Here is a 15,476-nt window from a genome sequence, read left to right as displayed (position 1 = left end):
GTGTCTGGGTAGGGCCCACTTTCTGGTTCACAGAAGGCACCTTTTCGCTGTGTCCTACATGGTGGAAGGGGCCAGGGAGCTCTTGGGGTGTCTCTTTATTTTATTTTATTATTTCGAGATGGAGTTTCCCTCTTGTCGCCCAGGCTGGACTGTGATGGCACGATCTCAGCCCATTGCAACCTCTGCCTCCTGGGTTCAAGTGATTCGCCTTCCTCAGCCTCCCAAGTAGCTGGGATTACAGATGCCTGCCACCATGCCCAGCTAATTTTTTTGTATTTTTAGTCAAGACGGGGTTTCACCATGTTGGCCAGGCTGGTCTTGAACTCCTGACCTCAGGTGATCTGACTGCCTCTGTCTCCCAAAGTGCTGGGATTACAGGTGTGAGCCACCTCGCCTGGCCCTCTTTTATTTATTTATTTATTTTTGAGATGGAGTCTCTTGTCCAGGCTGGAGTGCAGTGGCATGATCTTAGCTCGTTGCAACCTCCACCTCCCAGGTTTAGGCAATTCTCCTGCCTCAACCTCCCGAGCAGCTGGGATTACAGGTTTGCGCCACCATGCCTGGCTAATTTTTGTATTTTTTTTAGAGATGGGGTTTCACCATGTTGGCCAGGCTGGTCTCAAACTCCTGACCTCAAGTGATCTGCTGGTCCCGGCCTCCTAAAATGCTGGGATTACAGGCGTAAGCCACCACGCCTGGCCTGGGGTCTCTCTTTTTTTTTTTTTTTGAGACAGAGTTTTGCTCTTGTTGCATAGTCTGTAGTGCAATGGCATGATCTCAGCTCACTGTAATCTCCCCCTTCCAGGTTCAAACGATTCTCGTGCCACAGCCTCCTGAGTAGCTGAGATTACAGATGCCTGCTACCACTCCCAGCTAATTTTTGTATTTTTAGTAGAGACGGGGTTTCACCATGTTGGCCAGGCTGGTCTCTAACTCCTGACCTCAGGTAATGCACTCACATTGGCCTCCCAAAGTGCTGGGATTACAAGTGTGAGCCACCGTGCCTGGCCCTGGGGTCTCTTTTATAAGGGCACAAATCCCATTCATGAGGGTTCTGCCCTCATGAAGTCATCACTTCTCAAAGGCCTCACTTCCTAATACCACCATGTTGCTGATTAGGTTTCAACACATGAATTCTGGGGGCCACAAACATTCAGAATGTGGCAACACTTAAAAAGTTATTTGAATGAATGTGTAAGACTTACTTTTTATTTCTTTGACATGTTATTTCTACATCATTTGACTACATGGTTAATAGAGGAATTTGGAGAGAATATTGCAAATGTGACTTCAAGGGTATTTATTTCAAGTAGGTATTTAAGAAACAATGAACTTAATACTTGAACTATGTGTACCTTTTTCTAGGGAACCTCAAGTTAAATCAGCAAAATTCAGCAGGGAAAAATGAACTGGGTTATCCATGTCTCAAAGGTACAAAGAAATAGAACAGTCCTCTCCTACCTACCATCTCTGTGTGTTATAAAGTCAAGGAGATTATTTTACTTATGGTTTAATTTAAAGAGACTTATTTACAACACATATTTATATGACAGTTTGATATGCTTTATTTTTCTGCAGGATTCAATTACTGGACTTGTCAACTCTGCCAGTGTATGTGCCATTTCTCTTCCACTATGAGTGGACCGATTGTATTGCACATTTGTCTGGCTTTCTGTAGCCTTCTACTTTTCAACGTTGCCACACAATGTCTGGCCTTCCCCAAAATAGAAAGGAGGGAGATAGCACATGTTCATGCGGAAAAAGGGCAGTCTGATAAGATGAACACCGATGACCTAGAAAATAGCTCCATTACCTCAAAGCAGACTCCCCAACTGGTGGTCTCTGAAGATCCAATGATGGTGTCAGCAGGACCATCGGCAACATCATTAAATAAAGCATTCTCTATTAACAAAGAAACCCAGCCTGGACGAACGGGGCTCATGCAGACTGAACGCCCTGGTGTTTCCACTGCTACTGAGTCAGCTGTCCCAGCAGTTGAAGAAGTATTTGGTTCCAGCCAACCAGAGAGAATATCTCCTGAAAGTGGACTTTCCAAGGCCATGTTAACCATTGCTATCACTGCGACTGCTTCTCTGACTATTGATGGAAAGGAGGAACTCCTTACAAGCACTAACTTTCAGCCCATTGTAGAAGAGATCACAGAAACCACAAAAGGTTTTCTGAAGTATATGGATAACCAATCACTTGCAACTGAAAGTCAGGAAGGGGATGGTTTGGGACATTCACCTTCATCCTATGTGAATACTAAGGAAATGCTAACCACCAATCTGAGGACTGAGAAATTTGAAGCAGACACAGACCACAGGACAACTTATTTTCCTAGTGCTGAGTCCACAGCAGGCACTGAGCCTGGAAGCCTCACACCTGATAAGGAGAAGCCTTCGCAGATGACAGCTGATAACACCCAGGCTGCTGCTACCAAGCAACCACTCGCAACTTCCGAGTACACCCTGAGTGTTGAGCGAGAAACTGACAGTCTGCTGGGAGCCCCAGAAGTCACAGTGAGTGTCAGCGCAGCTGTTCCAGCTGTCTCTGCCTCAAGTGATGAGTGGGATGACACCAAATTAGAGAGTGTAAGCCGGATAAGGACCCCCAAGCTTGGAGACAATGAAGAGACTCAGGTGAGAACGGAGATGTCTCAGACAGCACAAGTAAACCATGAGGGTATGGAAGGGGGCCAGCCTTGGACAGAGGCTGCAGAGGTGGCTCTGGAGCTGCCTGAAGGAGAAACACACACGGGCACAGCCTTGCTAATAGTGCATGGGAATGAGAGATCACCTGCTTTCACCGATCAAATTTCCTTTACCCCCACAAGTCTAATGGAAGACATGAAAGTTTCCATTGTGAACTTGCTCCAAAGTACGGGAGACTTCACGGAATCTACCAAGGAAAACAATGCCCTGTTTTTCTTAGAGACCACTGTTTCTGTCTCAGAATATGAGTCTGAGGCAGACCAACTGTTGGGAAATACAATGAAAGGTAAAAGAAAGAAAAAGAAAAACAAGCTTTGGTTTAATTTAGAAACTTTCAATTTTTTTTTTAATGGCAATTTAGAAATAGATTGAAGTTTTAATGAAAAGCAGGCCAGGTGCAGTGGTTCATGCCTATAATCCCAGCATTTTGGGAGGCCGAGGTGGGAGAATTGATTGAGTCCAGGAGTTTGAGACCAGGCTGGGTGATATAGTGAGACCCCTTCTCTGAAAAGGAATAAAAAAATGAAATTTGAAAAATGAAGAAAAGCATACAAATACATCATCTATTTTATATAAAAATTACATCCAATTCCTGTCACCCCAGCACTTTGGGAGGCCAAGGCAGGCAGCTAGCTCACTTGAGGTCAGGCGTTTGAGACCAGCCTCGCCAACATGGTGAAACCCCATCTCTACTAAAATACAAAAATTAGCTGGGCGTGATGGCAGGTGCCTGTAATCCCAGCTACTCGGGAGGCTGAGACAGGAGGATTGCTTGAACCTGGGAGGCAGAGGTTGCAGTGAGCCAAGAGTGTGCCACTGCACTCCAGCCTGGGCGACAAGAGCGAAACTTCCTCTCAAAAAAGAAAAAGAAAAAAAAATTACACCCAAATATAAATCCTGCCTATAGACCAGTGTTCTTTAACGGGGGATAGTTTTGTTTTACTTTACCCTTCCCCCAGGGGACATTTAGCAATGTTTGGAGACATTTTTCATTGTTAGAACTGAGGGGTGCTAAGATATTGCTAAATATCTTAGACTACGTAGGACAGCCCCTCATAACAAAGAATTATCCCAGCCAACATGTTAATAGCTCTGAGGTTGAGAAACCCTGATACTATTATTTTTATTTTAGACTAATATTTTTCAAACATTTTACTATGAAAATGTATAAACATACAAGAAAATATGAAAGAATTAGCTATATTTTTAAACTATAATAAACAATCTTGGATACTTACATGCACATTGTAAAATATGCTCACATCCCTTATATTTGTTACAAAAAAAGTTTATGTAAGTACTGTAGTTATCTCATGGTATTAACTATATGAATTTTCTAATTTTGTTTTCCTAAAATGAGAACATTTAGAAATAAGGAAGGGTAGGTAGGGTGGAAGATAAATCATCTGCTTGCTTGGTTCTGCATTTTCTACTTTCTTTTGGCCTTTGCATCTGTGAATATTATAAGGTGGAAAGCCTTCTATTTGTTGTTGACGGATAATGGTTTTCTTTTATTATGGGTAGTTGGACAGATAACAACATTGGAAAGGAAAAGCTTAGTGTAATGTTTACATGCTCATTTCAATTTGTTTTGAAACATGTACAACTGTTACTTCAGCCAATGAACCCAATTAATGGAAAATATCAAATCAGTAATATGTTTTATAAGGTGTTGAGATTGAATTAAAATGGTGAAAGATCACCTGATAAATGACAAAAGAAAGATTGAATTTTACATGTCTAATTCATTTTTATTTAAAGACTGAAAGACCTAGTATGCTGTTAAGTTTTCATAGAAGCTTCCATAAAATGTCTTGTAAGTTGGTTTTTACATGGAGTTGGGTTCACATGGCCATGAAGACCTTAGATATGACTGAGCAACAAGTTTACTTCAGTTCTTCATAGAACTTTTATTTTTAGAGCATTAAGTCATATAGCCCCAGACTGTTCACTGCACAATTGAATCCATGATTCTTATGTACTAAACTTGTATTGGCTTCTATTAATACAGCCTAGCAAGTAAAATGGAATTGGTAATTTCCTGATTATTTTGATTTTTGAATATGGTTCTTAGTCATAATTGCCTCAGCAAATTGTAATCTTTTAACAGGCCACTTCTTTTTATTCCTAGCACATAGCACAATTCCTGGCACATAGTAGGTACTCAGTAATCCTTTCAGTGGATTTCCAAATGAGGATAGAGAACCATGCAGGCCTACCTTATCCAAAATCAAACAATTGCTTTTTTTTTTTTTTTTTTTTTTTGAGACGGAGTCTCGCTCTGTCGCCCAGGCTGGAGTGCAGTGGCGCGATCTCGGCTCACTGCAAGCTCCGCCTCCCGGGCTTACGCCATTCTCCTGCCTCAGCCTCCCGAGTAGCTGGGACCACAGGCGCCCGCCACCTCGCCCGGCTAGTTTTTTGTATTTTTTAGTAGAGACGGGGTTTCACCGTGTTAGCCAGGATGGTCTCGATCTCCTGACCTCGTGATCCGCCCGTCTCGGCCTCCCAAAGTGCTGGGATTACAGGCTTGAGCCACCGCGCCCGGCCTTTCAAAATCAAACAATTTCTAAATGTTCTTTGTACCAAGAGAAACAGTCAATTTATTCCTTTTGTTTTACTTTTTTTTTGTCCCATAGAGTTAAAAGGAATGGGAAAGATTGCAGTTTTTGACAGCAGTTGTTATAGAATAGCTAAAATGTTTTACTACTCAGTTTCAGGTGATCATAAGTATTTTTCTGAAGTAAACAACTCAAATGCTAATCATTTAGAGTCCAGGGACCACTTAGGACATTATCTTCTTCAGAATATTCATTGATTTCTGGTGTTTTTGGATATTATTAACAGATGAGTACGTTGAGATTATAGTCAGCCCTTTGAGTCAGCTGCTTCAACTGAAGATCAGGTTTTAAAAATAATCTATAGGCCGGGCACGGTGGCTCAAGCCTGTAATCCCAGCACTTTGGGAGGCCGAGACGGGTGGATCATGAGGTCAGGAGATCGAGACCATCCTGGCTAACATGGTGAAACCCCGTCTCTACTAAAAAATACGAAAAACTAACCGGGAGAGGTGGCGGGCGCCTGTAGTCCCAGCTACTCGGGAGGCTGAGGCAGGAGAATGGCATAAACCCGGGAGGCCGAGCTTGCAGTGAGCTGAGATCCAGCCACTGCAGTCCAGCCTGGGTGATAGAGCGAGACTCCGTCTCAAAAAAAAAAAAAAAAAATCTATAATTATTTTTTCTCCAACATGAAGTAGGAAGAATGAGAGATGTTAGGAAAATTTAAAGTTTATTTAAAAATTTTTTATTACTCTTTCTAGTTCTCACTTTTCTTTCTCTAACAGCAATTATTTATTCAAGATACTATGCATTTTGACATTTCTTGCTATTTCATAAAACTACAAACAGCGCCTGCATATTTATTTTTGTATATGTGTTCTCAAAAGTGTTCATTATGCTTTCAAAAATGAGGGCAACATAGAGAACTCCTACTGCTTAAAATGGTAAAACTATATGTTATTGTCTTCTTGTGGCAAACAGAGCGTTGCCCTACGTGCTAGAGGTACAGAAGGACAATGAATCCTGGCTCTCTAGGGATTTACGGTAATATTGGAGAAAGGAATAAAAGAGAGACAAAATTCAAACGATGATATAGAGTGCAAATATGAAACTCATGTGAGAACCTTACCCTAACTCACATGTTTGTCCTGTAACCAGGTATATTAATCCATCAAATGTAAAAATCTCTTCAATTCAAAAGGAAAAATAGTGTAAACTGGATGAGTACCAAGAAAAGGAACTGCCTATAGTGAAAAACAAACAAATACACATTATTTTAAAGCAAATACATTGTTTTCGAGGCAACATTTTTTTAAAGTAATAGGATATGCCATGATGTCATTAATAAAAACTTTTTTTTTTTTTTTGAGACGGAGTCTTGCCCTGTCATCTGGGCTGGAGTGCAGTGGTATGATCTCGGCTCACTGCAACCTCCACCTCCTGGGTTCAAGCAATTCTCCTGCCTCAGCCTCTCGAGTGGCTGGGATGACAGGAATGTGCCACCATGCCTGGCCAATTTTTTTGTATTTTTAGTAGAGATGGGGGTTTCACCATATTGGCCAGGCTGGTCTCGAACTCCTGACCTTGTGATCCTTCCACCTCAGTCTCCCAAAGTGCTGGTATTATAGGCGTGAGCCACTGCACCCGGCATGTCATTAATAAAAACTTTGAGAAACCTTTTTTAAGTTATCCCTAGAATGCTATTTTTCATTGTATAACTTACCAATCTTGCTAAAATACTTAGTATCTAGAACTAATATTTTAAAAAAGAGAGACAGTAAGGTTTTCAAGAAATTTAAGTTTTTAGTTGTTGCTCTGTACAGTGTTTGAAATTTCTAGCATAGCCCCTTCATAAGAAGGCAAATCTTGACTTATAAGTAGTCTGTAGAAGGCAAAACATTTATATGATCTGAAGAGAAAGCAGAGTATAATTATAAATAGTCTTTAATACTGTATTTGAGGGAATTATAATGTTGTACAGAAAGTGGACCTGTGACAGATAATGTCATACCCTACCAGTTCTATTCATTTCTTTTTCTGATCTAAAAGCAAGTGTGCATCTTCTACAGAGGCCTCTCTAAGTTGTTCCTTGGGCTTAGCACAGTGGCTAAGAGTGCTGGCTATGTGACCAAAGGTAGGCTCCTTAGCTTTTCTAAACCTAAATTCTGTAAAGTGGAGTTATCATAGCTGGTAATTATTGAATACTTACCAAATACTAGGTATTTTACTTGTGTTATCTAATCTTTGTAGCAGCTCTATGAGATAGATACTATTATTATCCCCATTTTATAGCTGAGGAAACTCAAGGCCCACATATGTGAAATAATTTGTTTATGATCACACAGCTAGTAAGTGACTAAGGCAGGTTGGCTCTAGAGCCTGCATTCTTGAGCGCTATGATGCAGCTTCCATGGAATGATACTAGCACCTATCTCCCTGTAGCACATATGGTAGGATGCATACATAAGATACTGTATGCCGTGCACTTACCATGGTGTTTAACATAGAAACTCAGTAAATATTAGTTATTGTAATTATTACTCCTTTCTTTTAAAATGCTAGCTTCCTTGACCATCTAGAAATGCAAATGTGAAAATTAATATACTGTATACAAATGTTTCTGAGAGTTTTTGAGTGTAACTTGGTTCTGTATAATTTGTTTCTTAACAAACTGATTATGTTGACATTCAATCATGTGCCTGAAAGGGAGCTCAGCTATTGATCTTCCTACTTTGTTTTAGATTTCATTTTAGCTTTTTCCATGAACTTCTTTATCTCTGTTGTAGATTGATTCACAACTACTGAAAGCAGTGACAGAGAAAACATTTATTTACTGTCATTTTATTTCTGAGTTCTCTCTTTGCTTTCCCAGTTCCTGAAATAGCATCTGCTCTCCTCCCCCCAAGTTTTTAATCATATCATGATTCTTTTTGTTGTTTTTAAAATAGGGATTTGGTCTATTTTAAAATGTTTTCCCCCTTTTAAGACATCATCACTCCAGAGATGACAACAGCTGTTCAAGAGCCAGATGCCACTTTATCCATGGTGACACAAGAGCAGGTTGCTACCCTGGAGCTTATCAGAGACAGTGGCAAGACTGAGGAAGAAAAGGAGGACTCCTCTCCTGTGTCTGACGTTCCTGGTGTTACTCAGCTGTCAAGAAGAGGGGAGCCTCTGGCCACTACAGTTTCAACTACAGTCATCCCTTTGTCTTTTGAAGTTACTCCCACTGTGGAAGGTCTGTAAGGGAGGAAATTGGACTCTGTTTTGGGGGTGGATCTCTTCTGTTAAGTGGACAAGGAATAGAACGAGTGAGGCAGTGGACACCGGCAGCCGACGTGCATGCGTGCATACACACACACACACACACACACACACACCACTTTACCTGGAAAGGGGTGCGAACTGTGTCTTGTTTGAAGAGGTGTGACAGAGCCTTACAAGGACAAGGGTTGGCCGGGCGCGGTGGCTCACGCCTGTAATCCCAGCACTTTCAGAGGCTGAGGCAGGTGGGTCACGAAGTCAGGAGATTGAGACCATCCTGGCCAACATGAGACCCTGTCCCTACTAAAAATACAAAAAATTAGCCGGGTGTGGTGGCGGGTGCCTGTAATTCCAGCTACTCGGGAGGCTGAGGCAGGAGAATGGCCTGAACCCGGGAGGCGGAGCTTGCAGTGAGTTGAGATTGCACCACTGCACTCCAGCCTGGCGACAGAGCGAGACTCCGTCTCAAAAAAAAAAAAAAAAAGGGACAAGGGTTTAGTTTGTAAGTAAGGTCTCCTGGTGGCTCACCTCTGGGTCCTCACAGGCCAGACCCTCTGAGAAGGCTCTAAGGCTCTTCCTGTTTGGTAACTGCTGCAAGGAGCCGGAGGGATGAGGTGAAAACAGTGTGGACCTGAATTTGAATCGCAAATTTGGCTTTCACTAATATTGTGGCCTCAAGCTAAGTTTCTTAACTTCTGTAAGCTTTGGTTGTTCACCTCTAAATAATGCCTATCTGTTTTATAGGTTATTTTAAGAATTTGAAATAATGTCTACAAAGTGCTTTCTATATAGGAGGCCCTCAAATGCTCTGATCTCTTAAAGGCAGTGAAGTTTTTAAAGCTGTGTGAAAGCTACTACTGTTCCAGAGTCTCTGGACTTGGGAATTCCTGGGGCTATATTTGGCTGCTTTTAAATTGACATTCCAGACCCAGATCAAGGCTCTTACTCTATGACTTGATTTTGAGAAAGACATTCTGTCTTTCCAAAGTAGTCTTTGAAATATATTTTAATACATTTTTGTTAAATATTTTACCTTTGGCAATATGTAATATAAAATCCTACAACATCCATAGTATTGCCAATAGAATAAATGGGAGATTAAAATTTAAAAACAAAGTTCTGATTAGAGATAATACGTTTCCTGGAAGACAACACATTTTCCTGAAAGTCTGTTCTTTGAGGAGTTGGATTAATACAGTATGGGAAAGGACAGCTAACCCAAGTGCCAAACTTACTGTACTGTGTGATATTGGTTTAATCATTTCTTGCCTAAAAAGTGAAAGCACATGCTTACATTTGCCATCATGATTATCTTGTGGGTCAAGTCCTGTCTGTTGTGTTTGGCAGAACAAACGGACACAGTCACAGGGCCAGATGAGGAGTTCACACCAGTTCTGGGATCTCCAGTGACACCCCCTGGAATAATGGTGGGGGAACCCAGCATTTCCCCTGCACTTCCTGCTTCGGAGACGTCCTCTGAGAGAAGAACTGTTGTTCCATCGATTACTCACGTTAATACAGCTGCCTCGTATGGCCTGGACCAACTTGAATCTGAAGGTATTCATGCTTTGAAGGGGATCTTTTCAAGGACTGGTTGAGTGAGTCACTGAGCAGATGTTTTCGAGAAAGAATTAAGTGGGAGTGTATTCAATCTGCAGTATAGATCAGAGGTCAGTAAACTACAGCTGTGCCAAATCTGGCCTACCACTTGTTTTTGAATGGCCTGTAAGCTAAGAATTGTTTTTACCTTTTGAAATGATTGAAAAAAAGTCAAAAGAAGAATAATATTTTGTGACGTAGAAAAGTTATAAAAATTCAAATTTCAGTGTTCGTAAATAAAGCTGTATTGGAACACAGCCATACTAATTCATTTACATATGTATGTGGCTACTTTTGTGCCACAGCGGCAGAATTAAGAAGCTGTGACAGAGACTCAGTGGCCCACAAAGCCTGAAACATTTATGATAGGGCCCTTTATAGAGCAAGTTTGCTGACTCTGCTATTATCTGTGGTTCTCAACTATAGTTGACCATTAGAATTACCTTGGAGAGCTTCTGAAACATCCCAGTGCCTGAGTCACTCTCCAGTGATTCAGATTAAGACGGTGCGGGGGTGGAATCTGGCATCAGCATTTTAAAAGACTGCCTTAGATGATTTCGGTATTCAAGCTGGTTTGAGAATACTAGATTAAGATGGAGATCTTGAGTTTCCCCACCACATTTTCTTGGTTGCAAGTTTTAATGTGGATTGTATTTTAACAGCATTGCTCTGGTTGTTAATGCTGGGTTATTCTCCCTTAGTAACATCTCTGGGTTAGTCTGTGCTACTATTTGGAGATAGGCAGTTTCTTTATTTGCTAAGACCAAGAAATTCATGCCAAATTGTACTTTCCAAGACATTGGCTTTCAGCATGTCAAAGAAACTTGGGGCACGGCTGCCTATCAACAAATAAGAAGACTAGAAATATGACACACAGTCAATTGATCAGCATTTTGGCAGGTGAATAGCTCCTGGCTGGAGATACAAAATGTCCAAAGATTTATAGAGCAGAATTTCTTAAATTAATCTGGAACACTAGTAAACTTTTGGGCACTCAATTAGCCATGTGTTTGCTGCAGGAGAGGACATAGGGTGTGCTATTATTTTGTTTTGTTGAAAGCAGGGAAGGTGATTGAGCTAGGTTTGCAGCTGACTCTGTTACAGACTTTCTGGGTAACACTGGTTGGCTGCTGAGAGAGAAACATGACATTTTAGGAGCAGCGTGGAGAATTCCAGAGAAACATGACATTTTAGGAGCAGTGTGGAGAATTCCACAGTAGAAGACTGGTTTAAGAAATAGATAAAAGTGGGCTCAGGGGCTAACAGCTCTTGCATTCCACATTAAGATAAATACTGTATGATATGACTTTGAGTTTAGCGTCTCATATTAACTGTCTGTTCTCCTTGATGCCATCTGGAAAAAGCAGGTTTCCCTAAATTAACCTGAGTTTGACATGACAGCTTTACCCAGCAGGGCTCATTAAATCAGAGAAAAAAAATATTTGTGAATAATCCATACTTGTGAAACTGCAGTAATTTTCTAAATTTAGTAGATGATGGCAGTTGTATTGAAATATGTTAGAATTTTCTGACACACCTGAGGTGTCCTGGGGTTTTAGTTCTTTTCTTCTACACAATTCAATTTTAACTACTTTTTGATAATATATTTTGTTAGTTTTTGGTCTAAGTTATCCTTGTCATGGGTTACAAAAACATTTTTGGTCAAAAGGTATTATTTTTGCTACATATTTTGGTCAAAAGGCTTAAGATTTTGAATTAGCACAGTTTTACTTGTAAATACCAAAGAGTACAACTTATGTTTAATTAGTATACATTAATATACCACTGTTAGTTTTATGCTAGTGCATCTAGTCCTCCAAAAGCTGAATTGACCGCACTGATTTAAACAAATCAACCTACTAGACTCCTGGATGTATTGGAGGCCTCCATTTTCAATGCATGTTTTTCTACCTTGCCGAGGAATATAAATGCAGCTTGAAGCTTTGACTGGGTGAAACATTGTAATTCTACCATAAGCTTATGCCTAGAGGCAGGTAATTTTTTTTCTTATCTAGAACACTGTATTACTTATGTCAAGTTATCCGCCTTTCTTGTTTTAGTCTCTGTGATGTGTTTATATGTTATTTTAATATCTTGCTTTTCACTAGGGGGCAGGAGCATTTCTCTGGGAAATGAGGTACTTTTCTCCATGGGATTTGGAAAGGGACATCCCTTGTTAGACACTAGACACCAAAGAAGAATGAACCTTTATGGAAATTTCTGAATCCACAGCTCTGTTTATCCTTTAAGAGATAACTGACAGCCCAAATCACTCTAAAAATGATGCCTACTTCCACCCTGTCTTCTTCCTTGCTCCTCACATCTCTACAATATGATGACTGAGAGGGGGTATGAGTTTCTAAGGGCTGTCATAACTAAGTATCACAAATTGGGTGGCTTAAAACAACAGAAATTTATTCTCACGTAGTCTGGAACCTGCAAGTTGGAAGTCAAGGTATAGGCAGGGCTCTGCTCTCTCCAAAGCCTCTAGGGCAGGAACCCCAGGGTTTCCTTGGCTTGAGGCAGCATGACTCCAGTCTATTCACATGGCCCTCTGTGTCTCTGTGCTCAAATTTCCCTCGCTTTATAAGAACAGCAGTTATTGGATTAGGGCCCATCCTAATGACCTCATCTTAATTATGACCCTATTTTCAAATACGGTCACATGCATTGGTACTACCAGTCAGGACTTGAACCTACCATTTTGAGGGAAACACTTCAACATGTAACAGGGGGACTGCTTCTGAAGAGTTTGCCAGCTGTCCATGAAGACAGATGTGCTACCTGAGTGATGTGAATTGGTAGAGTGGGAGAAGTTTTGGTGTGTTTTCCATTTCTTAGTCACTGAAGAAAGCCTGCCTTGATAAGTACATGCCACCTTGTGCATATTTCAGTGTCTTTTATCTTGTCAGCAAAAGTGCAGTTTGATTTTTGAAGGGATAACGGTTTATTTTCTACCTTGCCTGATACATTTGGCTTCTATGTCTGACTTTTTTTTTTAGGGAATAAATATTCTCACAACGATAAATGTATTATACTCATTTCAGGCATAACTCTACAAGAGCTGTATTCAGCGTCTTTGAAATACAAACATAACAAAAATGTTCTTTTTATTAAAAATAGGATAATGACAAATTTTATACACATTTTATAACTGCATAAATTAAGTTTTGGACATGATCTTTATATAGGTTGATTTTCTTCTCTTGTTGAATATTAATGTCTTTCCTGCTCCAAAATGCCAACTTAAAATTTCTGATTACTCTTGAAAACATACTTGGAATTTATTTGGGTTAACTCTTTAAAATATTTTAGTACTGATATTTCTTACCTACTTAAAGAAGTCCCACTTTCTGCATATTAGAAATCTGTCTGAAGATATCTACTTACTCTAAATAAATCAAACTTTTAAAAAATTCTTTCTGTATACCCCCATGGAAGATGGAAATTAATCTGTGCTCTAAAGTGATAATAATAATTCTGTAGAATGGAAGGTTGTTGCTTTGGCAGTTCCATATTCAGAAAATTCTATTGTGGGTCTATTTGTGTCAGATAGTAGGTTTCTAAGAACATGTGGGAGATAAGAGTATAAAAACAGATTTCTCAGATCTTGTGATTAAGTCTTTGACTGTCCTCCCTCCCACCCCCCACACTTCTTCCCTTAATATTTGGAAGTCAATATCTGGGCCTTCCAGCTAGCGGGAAGTGGGGAGCCAGTTAGTGCTTGCCGTGGTGCAGACCAGACAGGAACAGGAACACAGTGACAGGAACACTGAATTTGCCTGGACTCTTCTGGGTTAGGTCTTCTGCAAGAAAAAAGCAATTCCAGTGTCCCTCATCTGGAGAACTTGAATTCTTGATCGGATTGGTCTTATTTAATATCTTTCTGTGGGCATACATGTTGAGTGTTGAGTATAATCCCATGATATTATCTCAACCCTGTATTAGTCTGTTCTCATGCTGCTAATAAAGACATACCCAAGACTGGGTAATTTATAAAGGAAAGAGGTTTAATAAAGTGAAAGAGGTTCCACATGGCTGGGGAGGCCTCACAATCATGGTAAAAGGCAAAGGAGGAGCAAAGTTACATCTTACATGACAGCAGGCAAGAGAGCTTGTATAGGAGAACTGCCCTTTATAAAACCATCAGATCCCTTGAGACTTATTCACTATCATGAGAACAGCATGGGAAAGACCTGCCCCCATGATTCAATTACCTCCCACTGGGTCCCTCCCACGACACGTGGGGATTATGGGAGCTACAATTCAAGGTGAAATTTGGGTGAGGACACAGCCAAACCAAATTAAATCCCCATTTCCTCATTTGTTTCAAAAGGCCCACTTATCGCAGGCCTTATGAAACAAACTCATAGTGATTGACTTGCTGGAGAATTACCTCCGTGAATGGTAGCTCATGCCTGTAATCCCAGCACTTTGGGAGGTCGAGGCAGGCAGATCACAGGGTCAGAAGATCGAGACCATCGCAGCTAACACGGTGAAACCCCGCCTCTACTAAAAATACAAAAGATTAGCCAGGCGTGGTGGCACGCACCTATAATCCCAGCCACTCGGGAGGCTGAGGCAGAGAATCACTTGAACCTGGGAGGCATAGGTTGCAGTCAGCTGAGATCACACCACTGTATTCTAGCCTGGGCAATAGAGGAAGACTCTGTCTCAAAAAAATTAAAAAAATAAAAAATAAAAAATAAAAATTAAAAAAAAAAATCCAGTGGAGAAGCTATGTTTCTTTCTTTAATAACTTAATTTTTTAAAATACAAAACCAAATATATCCTTTAAGTAGTTTTTTCTTTTCTGAGAGTTTTTCCTTGCTTTTCTAAGACTGTTTTGTCTTAGGAAAATTTCTGATTTATATTTAGTTTTGAAATGATTGCATTTTTGACATTTTTTTTCCCCAGCCAGACACCATACATGGGGCAGAAAGCTGTCATTATTTTGTCACTCATTGTTTAATCTATTTCAGAGACATCCATTTTCCTGCCTTCATGTGTGCACATGTGTGCATGCATGTGTATGTGTGTATTTAATATCATGGTTGTTTTTGTCCTCAGAACAATTTCAGTATTTATTTGCAGTGTCTCTTAATTTCCTTTGCTGAAGAGATAGTGGTATTATCTCTCTTTCCTTATCTGGGGTTTCTAGTTCTGTCCCCTTCCGGGGTCTTCTTTACTGATAACAGGAATTTCAGGAGAAAGTCATTTCTGAAAAGTGTGCCTTCATTCAGGTGACTGAATGATATTCTTGGCAGTCTGGTGGCCTCATACTGAAGCCAATATCTTTGTCTCTTTCTTTTATCATCAATCAGAAAAAAATTGGGAAATACAT

The 15,476-nt window shown here is 40.4% G+C and overlaps 1 protein-coding gene across 2 annotated transcripts in view; it reads left to right on the top strand.

Annotated features, from left to right (window-relative positions):
* The window catches only part of ARMH4 (armadillo-like helical domain containing 4), a 301,177-nt gene that overhangs the window by 157,274 nt on the left and 128,427 nt on the right, over positions 1–15,476 (top strand). For both annotated transcript variants that reach the window (XM_025393064.1, XM_025393063.1), the window contains 3 exons: positions 1,579–3,000; positions 8,256–8,507; positions 9,881–10,090. In XM_025393064.1, coding sequence (XP_025248849.1) covers positions 1,614–3,000; positions 8,256–8,507; positions 9,881–10,090 — 1,849 coding nt within the window. In that variant the 5' untranslated portion in view covers positions 1,579–1,613. The remainder of the gene's footprint in view (positions 1–1,578; positions 3,001–8,255; positions 8,508–9,880; positions 10,091–15,476) is intronic.

The sequence above is a fragment of the Theropithecus gelada genome, chromosome 7b (genome assembly GCF_003255815.1).
Source record: "Theropithecus gelada isolate Dixy chromosome 7b, Tgel_1.0, whole genome shotgun sequence".
In the NCBI taxonomy this organism is placed as follows: domain Eukaryota; kingdom Metazoa; phylum Chordata; class Mammalia; order Primates; family Cercopithecidae; genus Theropithecus; species Theropithecus gelada.
This window is presented reverse-complemented; position numbering and strand designations above follow the sequence as displayed.